This window comes from Neoarius graeffei, chromosome 7 (assembly GCF_027579695.1).
Source record: "Neoarius graeffei isolate fNeoGra1 chromosome 7, fNeoGra1.pri, whole genome shotgun sequence".
Lineage (NCBI taxonomy): Eukaryota > Metazoa > Chordata > Actinopteri > Siluriformes > Ariidae > Neoarius > Neoarius graeffei.
In genome coordinates, this window is record NC_083575.1 from 18,527,784 (window position 1) to 18,544,432 (window position 16,649).

General features: G+C 44.1%; 1 protein-coding gene across 2 annotated transcripts in view; it reads right to left on the reverse strand.

Annotated features, from left to right (window-relative positions):
• LOC132889151 (zinc finger CCCH domain-containing protein 6) overlaps positions 1-16,649 on the reverse strand; it is a 37,783-nt gene that overhangs the window by 12,421 nt on the left and 8,713 nt on the right. The window contains exons 1-10 of one of the 2 annotated variants that reach the window (XM_060925378.1): positions 3,684-3,998; positions 3,286-3,502; positions 3,059-3,181; positions 2,742-2,955; positions 2,361-2,506; positions 2,154-2,282; positions 1,953-2,069; positions 1,715-1,822; positions 1,381-1,598; positions 813-1,240 (exon numbers count right to left, since the gene is read on the reverse strand). In XM_060925378.1, coding sequence (XP_060781361.1) covers positions 813-1,240; positions 1,381-1,598; positions 1,715-1,822; positions 1,953-2,069; positions 2,154-2,282; positions 2,361-2,506; positions 2,742-2,955; positions 3,059-3,181; positions 3,286-3,502; positions 3,684-3,712 — 1,729 coding nt within the window. In that variant the 5' untranslated portion in view covers positions 3,713-3,998. Of the gene's footprint in view, positions 1-812; positions 1,241-1,380; positions 1,599-1,714; positions 1,823-1,952; positions 2,070-2,153; positions 2,283-2,360; positions 2,507-2,741; positions 2,956-3,058; positions 3,182-3,285; positions 3,503-3,683; positions 3,999-16,649 lie in introns of those variants that run through there. The other variant, XM_060925377.1, reaches the window with a different exon arrangement.

Below are 16,649 nucleotides of genomic sequence, written 5' to 3' on the forward strand. Positions count from 1 at the left end.
AAGAACAATCCTTGCAAATTTCATGTATCTTGTATGAATAGTTTAAAAGTAACGACTTATGGAAGTTAGGTCCGTTTTCTGTAGCACGCATTTCAACAGTGAAATTGGGACCACGCCCCTTTTTTAAAGCCCTTATATCTCAGAAACTAATGAAGGTACAAGCCTAAAATTTTGTACACTATTTATTGGGCATAGTGACAATATTTCCAGAAAGTATGAAGCAAATCTGAGTTTGTCAGTGGCGAACATTTTTCTAAATCTGGTGATCTGGGGCGGAATTACCCACATGCACATTTTAACAAACCTGATGCATGCTTTTAAGACAAGTTTTTAAATTTTTTTTTAGTTTTCATCTTGCCAAACCTTATTCATCACGTCTGCTTTTGGAATACTTTTGTCATTAAATATAATTTTAGATCTATGCCCCACAAATAAACATGCTTTTATAATACAGCCCACATCATATTTTTTTCCCTAACTTCTTTATTTCTTTTTATATGTGGTCACTTTTGTAAAGTATCTAGGCTGCCTACCGCCTTTACTAATTTATCTGTAATCTAGACCAAACTCTAGAATCATAATTCAGAGTATTTTTGCTGCTGCTTTTCTTATTTGTACTTATTTTTCTATAAAATATCACAGGTTTGAAATTACACCTTTTTTGTTTTCTATTTGTTTTCCTTGCCAAAAAGAGCAACATCATTTGTCTAGGATTAGCAACAATTACGTGTAATCAACACAGTTTTCTTTCTCAAGGAATTGGGAAATGTAGTCTATTAAAACAAAAAATACTAATCAATTTTCATTCCTACCTGCAAAGCCAAGTGGCTGGACACTGAACAAACTTTTGAAAAACTCTGACGGCATCTGACTCATAGTTTGAAAGGGTGCGTTCATCTGTCCGCCAGCCAAAGACTTGAATTGTGCCCCCTGCTGGTTCATCTGAGGATTTGTGTTCTGATGGAAGACTGGGGGCTGACCTTGCAGTCCTGTGGGTGACATGGGAATGCCCTGACCAAAGCCCTGAGGTGGTGCTTGTGGTGGGGGGCTCTGCGGAAGGCCTGGGCCTGGGAAGTGAAGAGCAGGACCAGCCATGGATCCAGGGGAGCCTGGAGGTGGCAATATAGAATGACTGTGGCCTGGGGACAACATGTTTCCTGTCTCCACGTCCTCCTGAGCAGAGCCTCCACTACTCTGAAACTGCCCAGGTGGGGGAGAGGTGCTATTGTAAAAATTGGGCCTAAAACAGAAAATAAGCATCACCACAAAAACACACAATTAAATGTAATACTGACGTGTTTACAATGTTTTAAAATGATCACCACCTTGGAAGTCCCAACAGTTCCTTCTAATTCACAGACATACAGAAAACAAAAGTACCTTAGTGCAATCTTCTGTGCCAGGTCCACAGTTGGCTGGACTTTGATTTCAAATAGAGAGGGGATCTTCTTGCTGCCATCCTGGGGACTCCCAGAGCCAGGTGTTGGTAAGAGCCCTACACCAGGAGGTGGTTTAGGTAAAGGAACTATGCCCTGCTTCCTCAGAACCTCCAGCTCCTGCTCTTCCTCATTGGCATGCTCTTCATCTGTGTTCAAAATCTGAAAAACATAAATGTAACACAGTATTTTGTAATGTAAATGTAACAAAAGTAATTTTAAAGATTACATCAACAAATGATCAGGTGCATAAACAGTGCAAATGTATAAACTCTTACCTTGTCTAACAATTCTTTTGTAACCTCAGTTAAAGGATCATGAGAGAATTTGCAGTGGTCGCCTTGGTAGCACTTTGCTCCAGTGTGGAAGAATTTACAGGGATATTCATGTGAAAGAGTGTGTAAAGGGTCAATACAAAGACAGGAAAAAGGCACAACTTGATGTTTATATCAATAGCAAAAAAAACCCAAAACAATTTTCACTAAATGAACAGTTTTGCTGATGTTTTTAAAGGATATTGTGCATGTAGATGCAGTTCTCTCCTTTAGTGCAGTATCCCTGGACATAGAACTTGCAAAGTTCTTTCTTCTTCTCTGGGACTACATTGTCATGTTCAAACTTGCACTGATCCCCCTGTGAAAAGCCAATCAGTTACATATAAAACCCAAGTCATGCCATGTACATCTCATACAGTATATGTAAACTGCAAAGACTTACTTTAATGCATCTGCCCTCAATGAAATATTTACAGACATTTCTCCCATTGTGCTCAACCGTATGTTGATTGATGAACTCTTGACTCATGATTGGACGTTTTTTCTGGAAACATTGTTGGCCTTGCACTTCCTGCAAGGTCATGAATATGATATTTAAACACAGTTGCTGAAAATGAAATGCTATCAAATGCCATTTAAAGAGCCTCACCGCTTTTGTTCCGCCTCCAGTTTCTCCTGGCTCTCCACCTCTGCCCCGACCCCAGTTTTTGCCCTTCAGTTTCTTGTTCTTGTTTAGCACACCACGCCCCCTGCCTATACTTCCTCCACCACGTCCTCGACCACATGGGCCACTAACTGAAACAGTTGAGTGAGAAAAAAAATGGAACCAATGAAAATAAAATTGATGGACAACAGGCAGTAAGGTCTTGTCACCTTGACTTATTATTATTAGATATTCCATACGATCTGATGCATTGCCTTCAAAATGGTGAAGGCAAACCTTGGACAGACCTTAAAATGGACAGGTCAACTCTAAAATCTGAAAGTGATAAAATGCTCAAAGTGAAATTAAAAAATGAGCAGAACATACACTGCAGCCCTTTCACGCTGGACTTTGTCCCCTGCTCTTTAGACGACCCTGCTCTGCTGGATGTGGTGACCTCTTTGGCTTGTTTGTATTTGGAAAGCTCCTCACAGAAGTCATCCTGATCTTCATCATAATCATATTTCTCCTCACTCTCACTGTTTTTGCGCTGTGTTGACCTCAGTGGTTTTCCATGACCTCCACTAAATTCATGTTCATGCTAAACACAAGCAGGTAAACAAGAAGTGGTTAGACAGAGAGAGGTGCAAATTGAATTCTAAATCTAAATGTATTAACTGACTTCAAACTGAACTGAAATTTACCTGTGCAAACCGACCATCGTAGTCTCGATAAGAGCTTTTGCTCCTTTTGCTCTTGTGTCTGTCTTGATGCTCATGATCAGAATTGTCACTGTCAGAACCAGAACCACTGGATGGGGAGTGGTGCTGAGAGACCACAGCAATAACAAATGAGAACTCAGAAAAGTACCAGAGGCAAAACCTTTACAAAGGCAGAATGCGATGTATTTAGAGGAGGAAGTTGGGAATACCTTCTGCCTGTCCCTTCGCCTTCTTTTTGACTTTCGTTTCTCTTTGACTTTCCTGTGTCTCTTATGAGTATGTCGATGTGATTTGTCATCTTTCTCCCGTACTTTTTCCTTTTCTCCATCTTTTTCTAAATCTTCAGGCTCTGCCTTGGTTTCCTTTTCTTCTTCAATCCCAATTCCTTCATCATCGATTTCTCCATCCTCTAATTCACCGTCCTCCCTTTAAAAATCAAGTGTTTTTAAACAATCATACTGACAGCAGTACTTAATCAATTATATTCATGGTCAAACAAATAATATTTGTACATCAAATCACTTGGGTACCAATACAACTGTAATAGTCAATAAAGGTAGAGATATAGTTGCATTTAACTATATGTTTGTGTGTGCATGATGGCTACCTTGGATATCCTGCATCCATTAGGTGCATCGGTTGTGCACTTAATTAATACTACGCATCCACAAAATGCAAAACGCACATTAACGGTAGAGGCAATATGGGGATGTATAGATCAAACAGGGTCAGTACAGATCATGCAAATCCATTCTATACAAAGTTGTGTATGCCCTCTAATGGAATCCTCCAGTAATACGCATAGCACATAAGTACGTGAACAATTACGTTCACAACACAGGCAATTGTCTATGTGATTGCATAATTAAAAAGCAACTATATCTCCGCTCTAGGAGTTGGACCAGTGCAAGAACAGAAATTAAATGGACCTGTTAATACAGTGGTGCTTGAAAGTGGTGAACCCTTTAGAATCTTCTATATTTCTGCATAAACATGACATAAAACATCATCAGCTTTTCAGACAAGTCCTAAAAGTACATTAAGAGAACCCAGTTAAACAAATGAGACAAAAATATTATATCTGGTCATTTATTTATTGAGGAAAATGATCCAATATCTGTGAGTGGCAAAAGTATGTGAACCTCTAGGATTAGCAGTTAATTTGAAAGTGAAATTAAAGTCAGGTGTTTTCAATCAATGGGATGACAATCAGGTATGAGTGGGCACCCTGTTTTATTTAAAGAACAGGGATCTATCAAAGTCTGATCTTCACAACACATGCTTGTGGAAGTGTATCATGGCACGAACAAAGGAGATTTCTGAGGACCTCAGAAAAAGCGTTGTTGATGCTCATCAGGTTGGAAAAGGTTACAAAACCATCTCTAAAGAGTTTGGATTCCACCAATCCACAGTCAGACAGATTGTGTACAAATAGAGGAAATTCAAGACCATTGGTACCCTCCCTAGGAGTGGTCGACCAACAAAGATCACTCCAAGAGCAAGGCGTGTAATAACTGGCGAGGTCACAAAGGACCCCAGGGTAACTTCTAAGCAACTGAAGGCCTCTCTCACATTGGCTAACGTTAATGTTCATGAGTCCACCATCAGGAGAACACTGAACAACAATGGTGTGCATGGCAGGGTAGCAAGGAGAAAGCCACTGCTCTCCAAAGAGAACATTTCTGTTTGTCTGCAGTTTGCTAAGGATCATGTGGACAAGCCAGAAGGCTATTGGAAAAATGTTTTGTGGACGGATGAGACCAAAATAGAACTTTTTGGTTTAAATGAGAAGCGTTATGTTTGGAGAAAGGAAAACACTGCATTCCAGCATAAGAACTTCGTCCCATCTATGAAACATGGTGGTGGTAGTATCATGGTTTGGGCCTGTTTTGCTGCATCTGGGCCAGGACGGCTTGCCATCATTGATGGAACAATGAATTCTGAATTATACCAGTAAATTCTAAAGGAAAATGTCAGGACATCTGTCCATGAACTGAATCTCAAGAGAAGGTGGGTCATGCAGCAAGACAACAACCTTAACCACACAAGTTGTTCTACCAAAGAATGCTTAAAGAAGAATAAAGTTAATGTTTTGGAATGGCCAAGTCAAAGTCCTGACCTTAATCCAATCTAAATGTTGTGGAAGGACCTGAAGCGAGCAGTTCATGTGAGGAAACCCACCAACATCCCAGAGTTGAAGCTGTTCTGTACGGAGGAATGGGCTAAAATTCCTCCAAGCCAGTGTGCAGGACTGATCAACAGTTTCCAGAAACGTTTAGTTGCAGTTATTGCTGCACAAGGGGGTCACACCAGATACTGAAGCAAAGGTTCACATACTTTTGCCACTCACAGATATGCAATATTGGATCATTTTCCTCAATAAATAAATGACCAAATATAATATTTCCATCTCATTTGTTTAACTGGGTTCTCTTTATCTACTTTTAGGACTTGTGTGAAAACCTGATGATGTTTTAGATCATATATATGCAAAAATATAGAAAATTCTAAAGGGTTCACAAACTTTCAAGCACCACTGTACAATATCTTTCAAAGCATTCACACAATATCTTCTAAAGTATTCTGACATTGTCAACATAACAGCCTTGGGAGCTGTGTCTTGGAGGAAATATCTCAGCTTTAACTGGGTGTCCAAAACGAAATTCATCTGGCAGACCACACCCCAGATGTGGACACAGCAGACTGAAATAAGCACTTGAAAATACTGCAACAAAGTCATTCAACTTATGGAAGGAAAAAAAAGTCCACTTTTCTAAACGTGATTTTCACATGGCTTCTGTACGTCCTCAGTTGCAGCTTATCCAAATCATATACACTGTACGGATACCTGACCACTACATCCATGTGCTCCTGCCACCCCCAGAAATTAGTCCCCTGATGTTGGGCAAGGAGGCCTAGCATGTAATCAGTGTTCCAGTTCATCCCAAAGGTGTTCAGTGGGGTTGAGGTGAGGGCTCTGTGCAGGCCACTCAAGTTCTTCCACTCCAATCTTGGTAAACCATGTGCTCATGGACCTTGCTTTGCCCACAGGAGCATAGTCATGTTTGGACCTATTAGTTCCATCCATCCATTATCCGTAACCGCTTATCCTGTGCAGGGTCGCTGGCAAGCTGGAGCCTATCCCAGCTGACTATGGACGAGAGGCAGGGTGCACCCTGGGCAAGTCGCCAGATCATTCCAGGGCTGACACATAGAGACAAACAATCATTCACACTCACATTCACACCTACGGTCAATTTAGAGCCACCAATTAGCCTAACCTGCATGTCTTTGGACTGTGGAGGAAACTGGAGCACCCGGAGGAAATCCACGCAGACATGGGGAGAACATGCAAACTCCACACAGAAAGGCCCCAATTGGTCACTGGGCTCGAACCCAGGACCTTCTTGCTGTGAGGCAACAGTGCCAACCATTGTGCCACCCCTCTATTAGTTGCAGTGAAAAGAAATGTTAATGTTACAGCAAACAAAGACATTTTTTACAGCTGGGTGTTTCCAACTTTGCTGCAACAGTTTAGGGAAGGCTCACACATGGGTGTGGTGGTCAGGTGGCCACATACTTTTGGCCATATAGTGCACATTTATGTGAACTTTTATATTTATGTGAACACATAGCCCGAGAACTTTAATAAGAAATTGTTTAGAGTTTCAGGCATTTTTATTTAACTATCCTAATTATGGAAGAAACATGGCTTTAAAAAAAAAAACTTAAATTTAAAAAACAAATCTCATCTATTCAGAGTCTGTGCCACTAGTCAAAAGTAAGGTCAAACCAAAACCATTTTGAATTGATGTGCCTCATTTATAATCATTAATGGTAAAACAATAAAAGCTAACTTGACAACATTTCAGTCACGTTAACCACTTATCCAGACCTAAGTATTTTTACATAACTGGACCATTAGAAATTTTACAATACTCCTGTATTAACATATAGTTGTGATCAGAAGTTTACATACAGTGACATGAATGTCATCTTGGATATGAACGTCATGGCAATATTGGGCTTTCAATGATTTCTCTGAACTGTTTGTTTTCTGTGGAGAAATGATTGTACAACATCTCATCTCATCTCATTATCTCTAGCCGCTTTATCCTTCTACAGGGTCGCAGGCAAGCTGGAGCCTATCCCAGCTGACTACGGGCGAAAGGCGGGGTACACCCTGGACAAGTCGCCAGGTCATCACAGGGCTGACACATAGACAAAGACAACCATTCACACTCACATTCACACCTACGGTCAATTTAGAGTCACCAGTTAACCTAACCTGCATGTCTTTGGACTGTGGGGGAAACCGGAGCACCCGGAGGAAACCCACGCGGACACAGGGAGAACATGCAAACTCCGCACAGAAAGGCCCTCGCCGGCCACGGGGCTCGAACCCGGACCTTCTTGCTGTGAGGCGACAGCGCTAACCACTCCACCACCGTGCCGCATTGTACAACATATTTCTTGAATAGAAAAAAAACATGAATTTGGTGCAGAACTTTTAATTTATTTGGGGTTTTCTGCAATCAACACAGGGTTAAAATTATACTGTAATATGTCCCTGATGTGGGTGGAGTACAGAAGCAGGCAGGCGGGAGCTGATATTCACACACTTTTTATTTTACTTATTTTCTTGCTTTTCAGCTTTACTCACTCGCTGCTCACACACAGTCACACATGCAACATACACACACACGTTCTGGTCGGGAGAGCTTCCCCCTCTCTGCTCTCTCCCTCCTTTTCTATCCTCTGTCACTGCAACAACACAGACACACAACATTAATTAACCACAGGTGCACTGACTTTGCCACTCACCTTCCCTGGCCCCGCCCTCCATTCACTAACTGATGCTAGGCCATGGCCCCGCTGCCACATACCCTCACTGCCCGACTCAGGCCGGGGAGCCATCCAGCCTGCAGCAGACACCCCCCTATCCCGTTGGGGGAAGTCTGCCACTACCATCTGCACCCCCAGCCCATGGTCCACCTCGAATTTAAATGGCTGGAGCACACTGGCATCTTTCAGGCAGTGGAGCCACTGGAGGGGTGTGTGGTCTGAACAGAGGGTGAAAGGGCGCTCCAGCAAGCAGTACCGGAGGGTGAGGACCACTCACTTGATGGCCAAGCACTCTTTCTCGATGGTACTGTACTTACTCTCATGCATCGAGAGCTTGCAGCTGATGTACAGCACAGGGTGCTCCTCGCCCTTCATGTTCTGGGACAAAACAGCCCCCAGCCCTCTGTCCAATGCGTCTGTTTGCAAAATGAAGGGGAGAGAGAAGTCGGGAGTGTAAGAGTGGCTCCCCACACAGTGCAGCCTTTACCCTGGTGAAAGCCTGTTGACACTGCTCCATCCACTGCACCGGATCTGATGCTCCCTTTTTAGTGAGATCAGTCAGCAGGCTGCTGGCATCTGAATAATTAGGTATGAACCTACGATAATAGCCAGCCAGCCCCAGGAACCGTCTCACCCCCTTTTTGGTCTTAGGCCTCGGGCAGGCCACAATCGCTGCTGTCTTGTCAATTTGGGGATGCACCTGCCCATGACCCAAGTGGAAATCCAGATACCATACTTCCACCTGCCCAACTGCACACTTTTTCGGGTTAGCTGTGAGACCCACCCACCTCAGCGACTCTAAGACGACCCTAAGGTGTTCTATGTGCCGCAGCCAGTCACTGCTATATATGATGATGTCATCTAAGTAGGCTGCCACATAGGTGGTGTGGGGGCAGAGGATGTTGTCCATGAGTCACTGGAACCTAGCAGGAACCTCAAACAACCCAAAAGGAAGCATGACAAACTGGTCTAATCCAAATGGTGTGGAAAAAGTACTTTTCTCTTGGGATAGAGAAGTCAAGGGGATCTGCAAATATCCCTTTGTCAAATCCAGTGTCGAATAAAAGCAAGCCGCACCTAACCGATCGAACAACTTATCAATGCAAGGCATTGGGTACGTGTCGAATTTAGACATTGCGTTGACTTTTCTATAGTCCACACAGAACCGGACTGACCCGTCGGCCTTGGGTACCAGGACCACCGGGCTGCTCCAGTCACTGTGTGACTCCTTGATTATGCCCATGCCGAGCATGGCCTTCAGTTCATTCCGAACCACCTTTTTTCTGTGTTCAAGTAAGCGGTAAGGGCAGCTACGCACCACCACCCCTGGGGACGTTTCAATGTGGTGTTCTATGAGGTGGGTGTGGCCGGGAAGGGGCAAGAACACGTCAGAAAAGTCCTCCTGTAACTTGGCAACCTCTGTGAGTTGGGTCGGTGAAAGGTGGTCTCCACAAGGGACCGGAGCAGTTTGGGTTGTGGTTTTGGTTGTTTTTACCTCTGGCCCCAGCTCCGTCTTCTCCGGAACTACTGACGCCAACGCCACAGGGACCCCCTCATTCCAACGTTTTAATAGGTTGAGGTGGTATATTTGTAGAGCCCCACCCCTATCCATTCACTTCACCTCATAGTCAACGTTCCCGACTTGCCGTGTGACCTCGAAGGGCCCTTGCCACTTGGCAACTAATATGGAACTCAACATGGACAATAACACAAGTACATTGTCTCGCGGCGTGAACTCTCTAAGGCGTGTGCCCCTTTCGTACAGCTGGGCTTGACATTCTTGTGCAAATTCTCCTGGGTTAAGTGCGTGAGAGTGTGGAGCTTTGTGTGCAGCCCAAGAACGTACTGAATTTCGTTCTGACTAGGTGAAGGTCCCTCCTCCCAATTTTCCTGCAGCATGTCCAAGATGCCACGCAGCCTTCGCCCATATAATAATTCAAACGGGGAAAATCCTGTGGAGGCTTGTGGGATCTCTTGTACTGCAAATAACAGGGGCTCAAGCCATCTGTCCCAATTACGTGCGTCTTCACTTACAAACTTTCTAATTTAATTTTTAAGTGTTTGATTAAATCTCTACCAAACCATCCGGTTGTGGGTGACAAACGCTGGTGCGGATAGATTTAATTCCCAATAACTCATACAGTTCGCGCAGTGTGCGTGACATAAACTTAGTGCCTTAGTCTGTCAGGATTCTTTCGGAATCCCGACCTGGGAGATAATATGGAAGTGTGCTTCTGGAATACTGCATGCGGAAATACTGCAGAGAGGCACCGCTTCAGGATATCGCGTTGCATAGTCCACCAGAACTAAAATAAAGTGATATCCTCGTGCTGACCCGATCTAACCGGTAATGTCCTGACGAGATCCATACCATTTCTCTTGAGGGGGTCTCAATTACAGGGAGAGGGCGCAAAGGCGCTTTTGGAGTGGCCACGGGATTTAGTAATTGGCATTCGGGGCATGCCACACACCACCGACGAACGTCCCCGCGAATCCTTGGCCAATAGAACCGGGCCATTATTCAGGCTAGCGTTTTATCCTGCCCTAAGTGTCCAAACATGGGATTAAAGTGAGCTGCATGGAACATGAGTTCCCTACAGCTCTTAGGGATTAACAACTGGGTTATTTGTTCACTGGTTTGGAGTGTGCTGCGTCACTTAATACAGTCTATCTTTAATAACTGCGAAGTACGGGAAGACGGGTGCAGCATTTGGCTGAAGAGTTTGACCATCGATTACTCTCACTTGGTCAAACGCATGCCGCAGAGTCTCATCTTGTGACTGCTCTAAAGGGAAATCCTCAATGGAATCCCCGAGAGTGGGAGAAGGGGCGAGCTATTCCTCACTCCTCGTATCGCCCCGACGTGGTGATGATGTGTACGGCTCTGTGACCGCTTCTCCAGTCAATGCCACACCAGGATCCACTCCCTACTATGTAGGTTCAAAACCCTGGCCAATCAATTCCCAAAATCAGCAAGTGGGTGAGACGAGGATTAACCGCCGCCTTGATTCTATGCTTTTAGCCCTAGAATAGAATATGGACAGACACTAAAGGATAATTGTGAACATCACTGTGCAGACACAACACCTTCACCGCTTGTGCTCTACCCAGTGCCTCACCTTGCACCAGGCTTTGGTGAATTGAGGTCTGATTACAACCGGAATCCACCAACGCGTGATATGTATTCCCTTGAACACTTACTGGTGGTACACGATACGTTCCACCCCGATCGGGGGCAGTCTCTGGTGCGTTGGGGATCCGGATCACAGCTCCCACCTCCATCGCGGAGCCCTGGCTCTGGAGATGCTCTGGCTCCCCGCCACGCCAGCACACTGGCCCAGGCTTTCCCTCTGCACCAGCGTTATGGGCGTCACTCACCTGAGAGGGAGAAGACACAGGCACGGAAGAGGGAGATGGGAGGACACCACAGGTGCGACGGGCCGGCTGGAGAGGGGCCAGCCCCTGCCTCTGTGGTGTGGGAACTGGGTGGGGAAGGGAAGGGGGGGGAAAGGAGAGAGAGAGAGAGAGAAATGAAACGAGGAGAGGCGCCTCCTCCGTCTGCCATCGGAACCGCCTCCAGATCATCCTCTGCCAACTCAATGGCTCGTTCTAGCGACGCCAGGCGATGATACTGAACCCATTCCACCGCTCCTTCCGGAAGTCGAGAGATGAACTGTTCCAGTGCCACCAGATCAATGCTCCCCTCGGGGCCGCGGTCGTCCGCCTTCAGCCACCGCCGGCAGGTGTCCCAGAGGTGCTGGCCAAATGCGAATGGCCGGCCGACCTCCTCCAACGTCAGCATCTGGAAGTGCTGACGACGTTGTTCCGGGGAGCGGCTGACACACTACAGGATGGCTTTCTTTAGGTCAGCGTACATGAGCCGGCTGGGAGGAGGCATGCCATGCACTGCTCGAGCGGCCACCCCCACATTCCTTTTAGTTATGCTGTCATAGTTAGTTGCCGGAGTCCCTGCTTGTACTCGGTGCAATATGTATACTGCTCCTACTTATTCAGGTGACATTGGGCATACCTAACAACCTGTGTTTTCTTTCCCTCCCCCCACCCCAAATCTGTCCCTCTGAGTTACATGGAGTCAACAGGAAATCTTTTGGTGGAGAGGGTGAAGACCTCGACTGGCTATCGTAGCCTGCAGGGAATCGGCCGTCAGACATTCTGTCGCATGTCCCAGACCCGGTGAAATGTAACTGAATTGTCTTGGCCAGGCCTAAGGGTCCCATCTGCATCTCATCATTGCTGAGGAGTGTGCTCCCATCACCCAATCAAGCATCCAGCCAGAGCAGGTCATGATATTTTTTACCATATTAACATGCCATTGTTGTGTGTTATGCCTGATATAAAGACTCTCGTCTCTGCGAGCCTACCACACAGATTTAATACTTGTCATTTTTAGGGCATACCTAACAACCTGTGTTTTGTTTCTCTCTCTCTTCCCCCCCCCCCAATCTGTCCCTCTGAGTTACATGTTGATCCTGGGATTGAGATGCTGGCCTCTTCTGCCCCTCGGACCTGCTTGATCCATCCTGGTGCCCTGTGTCTGGCCGGAGTTTTATCGCACCGCTCCTGTGAAGGACGGCCCCATGAGGACAGTTGAGGGTTATACCTGTTAAAACTGTTAATATTATAGTCAGGCTGTCTGTTGTTGCCCAAATGAGGATGGGTTCCCTTTTGAGTCTGGTTCCTCTCGAGGTTTCTTCCTTATGTCGTCTGAGGGAGTTTTTCCTTGCCACCGTCGCCACAGGCTTGCTCATTGGGGATAGATTAGGGATAAAATTAGCTCATGTTTTAAGTCGTTCAAATTCTGTAAAGTTGCTTTGTGACAATGTTTATTGTTAAAAGCGCTATACAAATAAACTTGATTTGATTTGATTTGGACGGCTTGCTCAAAGAGAGCAAGGAAAGCTTCCGGATCGTCATGTGGGTCCATCTTTGTGAGGGTGACATGAGGAGGGTCCGCTGTGGTGGCAGTCGAAGCCCCTGCCGACGCAAGCAGATACTGGAATGCCTGGTGATCTTCCTGCTAGGCCTGCATCAAGGCTTCAAAGCTTTGCTCTTGCTCCTTCCGAAGGGCGGTCAGCACTTGCTGGTTCTGCTGGGTGGTAGTGAGGGCATGGATGGGCTCCTTGAATTGGGAGAACTCCATGTGGGGGTTCCCTTCCGTGCTCCCGGGTTTCAGCACCACTGTAATATGTCCATGATGTGGTTGGAGTATAGAAGCACGGCAGGCGGGAGCTGATGTTCACACACACACGCTTTATTTTACTTATTTTCTTGCTTTTCAGCTTTACTCACTCGCTGGTCACACACACGCAACACACACGTTCTGATCGGGAGAGCTTCCCCCTCTCTGCTCTCTCCATCCTTATCTATCCTCTATCACTGCAACAACACAGACACACAACATTAATTAACTACAGGTGCATTGACTTTTCCACTCACCTTCCCTGGCCCCGCCCTCCATTCACAAACTGATGCTAGGCCACGTCCCTGCTGCCACATATAAATACAGGATCAAAAAATTGCATAGACTCTATTAGATTATTAATTCAGACATGTTGAGACTTCCAAAACGTCTCTTATCTTGCCAAAGCCGAGGTCTCTTAACTTCCTGTTAGTGATTATGATTGACTACAGCTGGTAGCTTCTCTGTGCCTTCATAAAAAGGGTTTGTTTACAGCATTCATTTACTGACCAACACACAGTAAAATGGGAAAGTCCAAGGAGCTCAGTGCAGATCTGAGAAAGAGGATTGCAGATGTACAGAACTCAGGAATGTCTCTTAGAGCCATTTCTAAACAACTGCAGATCCCAAGATCAGTTCAAACAATTGTACATAAGTTACTGGGAGGTGCAGTCACTTTGCCAAGCCACTTTGCTTCAAAAAAACCCAAACAGTCACCCTCAGCTGAAAGGAAATTGGTTCAGATGGTCAGGAACAACCCAGGAACCACCATGGCACAGCCCTGCCATGAACTGTCTACAGTTCTACATGTCATGATCACTGTCTACAGTTCAGCGAGTTTTATATCACCATGGACTTAAAGGCTGCTATCCAAGAAATAACCCCCTGCTCCAAAATTGACACCTTCAAGCTTAACTAAAGTTTGCAACTGACCACATGGACAAAGAAAAAGCCTTCTGGAGGAAAGCTAAATGGTCACATGAGACAAAGATTGAGTTGTTTGGCCACAATGACCACGATGTTCAGAGGAACACTGTACCAGCTGGTGGAAATGGTAGCAGCATCATGCTCTGGGACTATTTTACTGTCAGCGGAACGGGTTCATTGCACAAAGTGGATGGAATAATGAAGAAGGATTACCTCAGAATTCTTTAGCATACCCTCAAACCATTGGAAACATGAACATGTTTGGGAGTCAGAACAGGACAATGAACTCAAACACACATCAGAGCTGGTTGTGGAGGATAAAGCAGGCTAACATTAAGCTTAAAACAAGCCCTGACTTCAACCTGATTGAAAATATATGGACCGTGCTTATAAGTTGAGTTAATGCCAAGAAAAAAAAAATTAACTCTACCAATTCTACCATGAAGAGTCATGAAATATCCAACCAGAATCCTGCCAGAAGCTTGTTTATGGTAAACAAAAAAAATGTTTGGTCAAGGTGAATCTTGCGAAGAGATATTTTACCCAAATATTAGGTGTGTTGTCTGTAAATTTTTGACCCTGTGTTGATTTCAGAAAACACAAAGAAAACTGTGCACCAAATTCTAGTTTTTTTTTTTAAAGAATAGTTCAGAGAAATCACTGAAAGCCCAAATACTGCCATGACATTCATATCCAAGATGACATTCTTGTCACTGTATATAAACTTCTGACCACAACTGTACAAGTAAAAGCTTCCTAGTTATTACTTTTTTTCCCCTCTAGTTTCCAGCTAAGATTTTAGGAATTAAGGTTTTAGACTTTGGCTTTGTAAAGCCACTTCTAGTGACAATCATTCTGCAAGGGAAGATTTTAATGTGTTTTGTGATTGTACTGAATGCTACAAGAACCATCACCTTCAGTTCTCACTCAAATAGTTCAATAACTTCCAACACACACAACATAAAGTAAGGGATAACGGAATAATCACTAGAGAAATCATTCATATAAAACAAATACACTTTAAAATACCAATTATCTATTTCCTAAATACCCTTAAACAATTAGTTACAATGGTTTATAATAAAATGAAATAATTTCCATTTCAAAATTCCATACGACCCCGTTTACAAAAAAGTAACGCTGTGTAAAATATAAAAAATAAAAATGAATATGATTATTTGCAAATCATGGAAACCCTATATTTCATTGAAAATAGTACAAGGACAACATATCAAATGTTGAAACTGAGGAATTTTATAGCTTGAAAAACATGTGCTCATATTAAATTTGAAGCCAGCAACACATTTCAAAAAAAAAAATTTTTGAAACAGGGGCATGTTTACCAGTGTGCTGCAACACCTCTTCTTTTAATAACACTTTGTAAATGTTTGGGAACTGAGGAGACCAACTGTTATAATTGTGAAATTAAAATGCTGTTCCATTCTTGCATGATATAGGATTTCAGCTTCAAAACGCACACACACGCACACACATTAATGTCTTAACTTGCCAGGGTGTTGCCAAAATTTACATACACTCAATTAGATTATTAATTCAGAGGTGCTGAGACTTCCAAAATGTCTCTTATCTTGACAAGGCCTCTTAACTTCCTGTTAGTGATTATGATTGTCTTCTCTATGCCAACATAAAAAATGGTTTGTTTGACAGTTCTCATTGGACTGACTAACAGACATTACAACGGGAAAGTCCAAGGAGCTCAGTGCAGATCTGAGAAAGAGGATCACAGATTTACACAACTCAGGAATGTCTCTTGGAGCCATGTCTAAGCAACTGCAGATTCCAAGACCAATCAGTTCAAACAACTGTATGCAAGTACAAATTATTGGGAGGTGTAGTCGCTTTGCCAAGCCACTTTGCTGGAAGAAGACCCAAACTGTCACCCTCAGCACATGAACTGGGAGCTGCTGGAACACTGTCCACAGTCAAGCAAGTTTTACATCAACATGGACTGAGAGGCTGCTGTCCAAGAAAGAAGCCCCTGCTTCAAAATCAACACCTTCAAGCTCGAATAAACTTTGCAGCTGACAACATGGACAAAGAAAACGTCTTCTGGAAGAAAGTTTTATGGTCAGATGAGACAAAGATTGAGTTGTTTGGCTACAATTACCAGAGATACAGAGGAACACTGTACCAACTGTTAAGAATGGTCTTGGTAGCATCATGCTCTGGGTCTGTAAGTGGATGAAATAATGAAAAACCTCAGGATTCTTGAACATAACCTCAAACCATCAGCTAGATGTTTGAAACTTGGACACAACTGGCTGTTCCAACAGGACAATGACCCCAAACACGCATCAAAGCGGACTGTAAAATGGATAAAGCAGGCAAACATTAAGCCTAAAACAAGTCCTGATCTCAACGCTATCAAAAATATGTGGACAGTGCTTAAAAGTCAAGTGTGTACCAGGAAACGCAAATTTAATTGAATGCTACCAATTCTGCCAAAAGCAGTGGCCAAATATCCAACTAGAATTCTGCCAGAAGCTTGCTGATGGCTAATAAAAGCATCTGGTTGAGGTGAAAGTTGCTAAGGGACATTTAACCAAATATTAGGTATGTATATTTTCCTCTCTGGATGTA